We start from the raw sequence: 1929 nt of genomic DNA, 5'->3' as shown, positions 1-1929 counted from the left end.
AATGTGATGTGATGACAGGCTGCTGACAGTCAGAGGTGCAATTGCGTCATCATTATGGACTAAGTAACCAGATGTGGAAGAGGAGGTACCAAGAATGCAACAGTTTTATTAGGAGTATAGACACGTCGGGAAAATCCAGTTCAGGGAGGCAGGGGCAGAATGGAACATTGCTCAAGTCCCCAGCAGGCCAACAGGGCCTCTATAAAGATTTCTAAGTGGAAGTACTACCACAGCAGCGTAGGGGAGACTTACGGCTGCTTCTGGTGAAATGATTTTTGCCTGAGAGAAGAGTGCTCCAGCACTGGTGAATCTGAATTCCATTAAGACCGCATCTGACACAGTAGCAGAGGGTATGTTGAAGCAGACGGCTCACTATCCAACAGTGTGCAGGTGAGAGAGGGACCCTATACAAAGTTGACAGGAACAGCAGGTGGATACTGGCTGAAAGTACACAATGTCTAGGAAGGGTCTGCCATTGATGTGTGGCCCTGTGCCTTGAGAACTTGGGTCTGGTTTCCGGCAGGTCCTGAGCAATACTGAAATCCCTTCCAGAGGCCCCTGAAGAGTCCATTTAGTTCTGTCCTGACTCCCTTTAGAGCAGAATGCGCAAGTGCAACACTAGGTTCTGGGTAGTAACAGCTGAAAGGACACAGGAATGTAACAACCATCCCGAGACACCTGTGACTGTTAGTCCAGATGTACTTCTGGAGTGGTTATTTTTCTCTGACCACGAGACATCTTACCCAGGATGGGCTCACACCTTTCCACAAGCACCAGAGTGTCAAAGCCTTTAGCTACTGGCCTGTAGACAATGTCCCCTGGACAGATCAGTCTGGACATGTGCTCAAAGGCTGGTTTCTGTCCCCAAACCAGCAGGCACTGCCTGTGAATGACAGGCTCACACGGTAGGGTGCTGTGACTCTCCCAAGAGAGCTCTCTGTTTTCATAGGCAGAAAAATTAAGAAGTGAGGCAGGTTTCAGGGTAGCAAAGGACCCTTAATTCTTCCATCGGATTTGCTGTGAAAAAAAGCAGACAAGGAAGGTATGATGAGTTATCACTTATCACCACAGTGAGAGAGAGGAATGAAACTAAGGACTGCACTGGGAGCTGTCGAGTTCTTCTGTCTGTCTGGGGCAAGGTCTCTATGTAGTCCAGTCTAGGTTGGAACTCAGTACACATTCCAGGCTAACCTCAAACTCCTGATCTCCCTGCCTTAGCCTCCAAGTGTGAGGGATTATGGACATGCACCAGCAAAGAATTATTTTTTAATTCTGTGTGTATACAGAGTCAACCTCACACATCAGATGCTATCTGCCTTGATTTTTGAAACAGGCTCTTTTACTAGCCTGGAACTGCCAATTAGGCTGGGCTGACCAGTGAGCCCCAGGGACCTGCCTGCCTCTGCCTCCCTAGTGCTGGGAATTCAAGCACATGACATCATGTCCAGCCTTTATGTGGGTGCTGGGGACCAAACTCAGATCCTTGTGTATACATGGCAAGTACTTTATTGGTTAACCATCACCCTAGCCCTGAGAAGATTTTCTTTAAGTATGTGGGAGTTCATTTATTCAGAGAAAGAGTAAATACCTGTTCTGTATTTTACAGATTGCCAGTTTAGAGCACTAATCTGCCCTCCTTAGTGCTAAGATTCACTAGTATTAGGTGACTAAGCACAGGTATCAAATACCTAGTATTAAGTTCTATGCTAATGAAAAGCTCCATGATTTCATACATAACCAGGACTTGAGAAAGAGCTAATTCTATGTCATTCTTTTCTTATTTCTGACAGGTGGGTCACAGCCATGTCCTGGAGGGATCACAGGCCTGGCTACTGAGACTCTACCATCGCTCTGTCGTTCTGCTCTCTACTAGGTCTAACGACGATCACTGCATTACAGTTACGCTCCACACCGAGGTCTTCAAAGCTC

At 47.0% G+C, this 1929-nt stretch overlaps 1 protein-coding gene across 1 annotated transcript in view; it reads right to left on the bottom strand.

Annotated features, from left to right (window-relative positions):
* Positions 1–86: 86 nt before the first annotated feature.
* The window catches only part of Vipas39 (VPS33B interacting protein, apical-basolateral polarity regulator, spe-39 homolog), a 28064-nt gene continuing 26221 nt past the window's right edge, over positions 87–1929 (bottom strand). The window contains exon 20 of the mRNA XM_076921560.1: positions 87–1017. Within this exon, the coding sequence (XP_076777675.1) occupies positions 997–1017 (21 nt within the window). The 3' untranslated portion in view covers positions 87–996. The remainder of the gene's footprint in view (positions 1018–1929) is intronic.

The sequence above is a fragment of the Arvicanthis niloticus genome, chromosome 23 (assembly GCF_011762505.2).
Source record: "Arvicanthis niloticus isolate mArvNil1 chromosome 23, mArvNil1.pat.X, whole genome shotgun sequence".
Classification (NCBI taxonomy): Eukaryota; Metazoa; Chordata; class Mammalia; order Rodentia; family Muridae; genus Arvicanthis; species Arvicanthis niloticus.
Note: the sequence above shows the minus strand (reverse complement) of the source record. Positions and strands in the feature narration are given on the sequence as shown.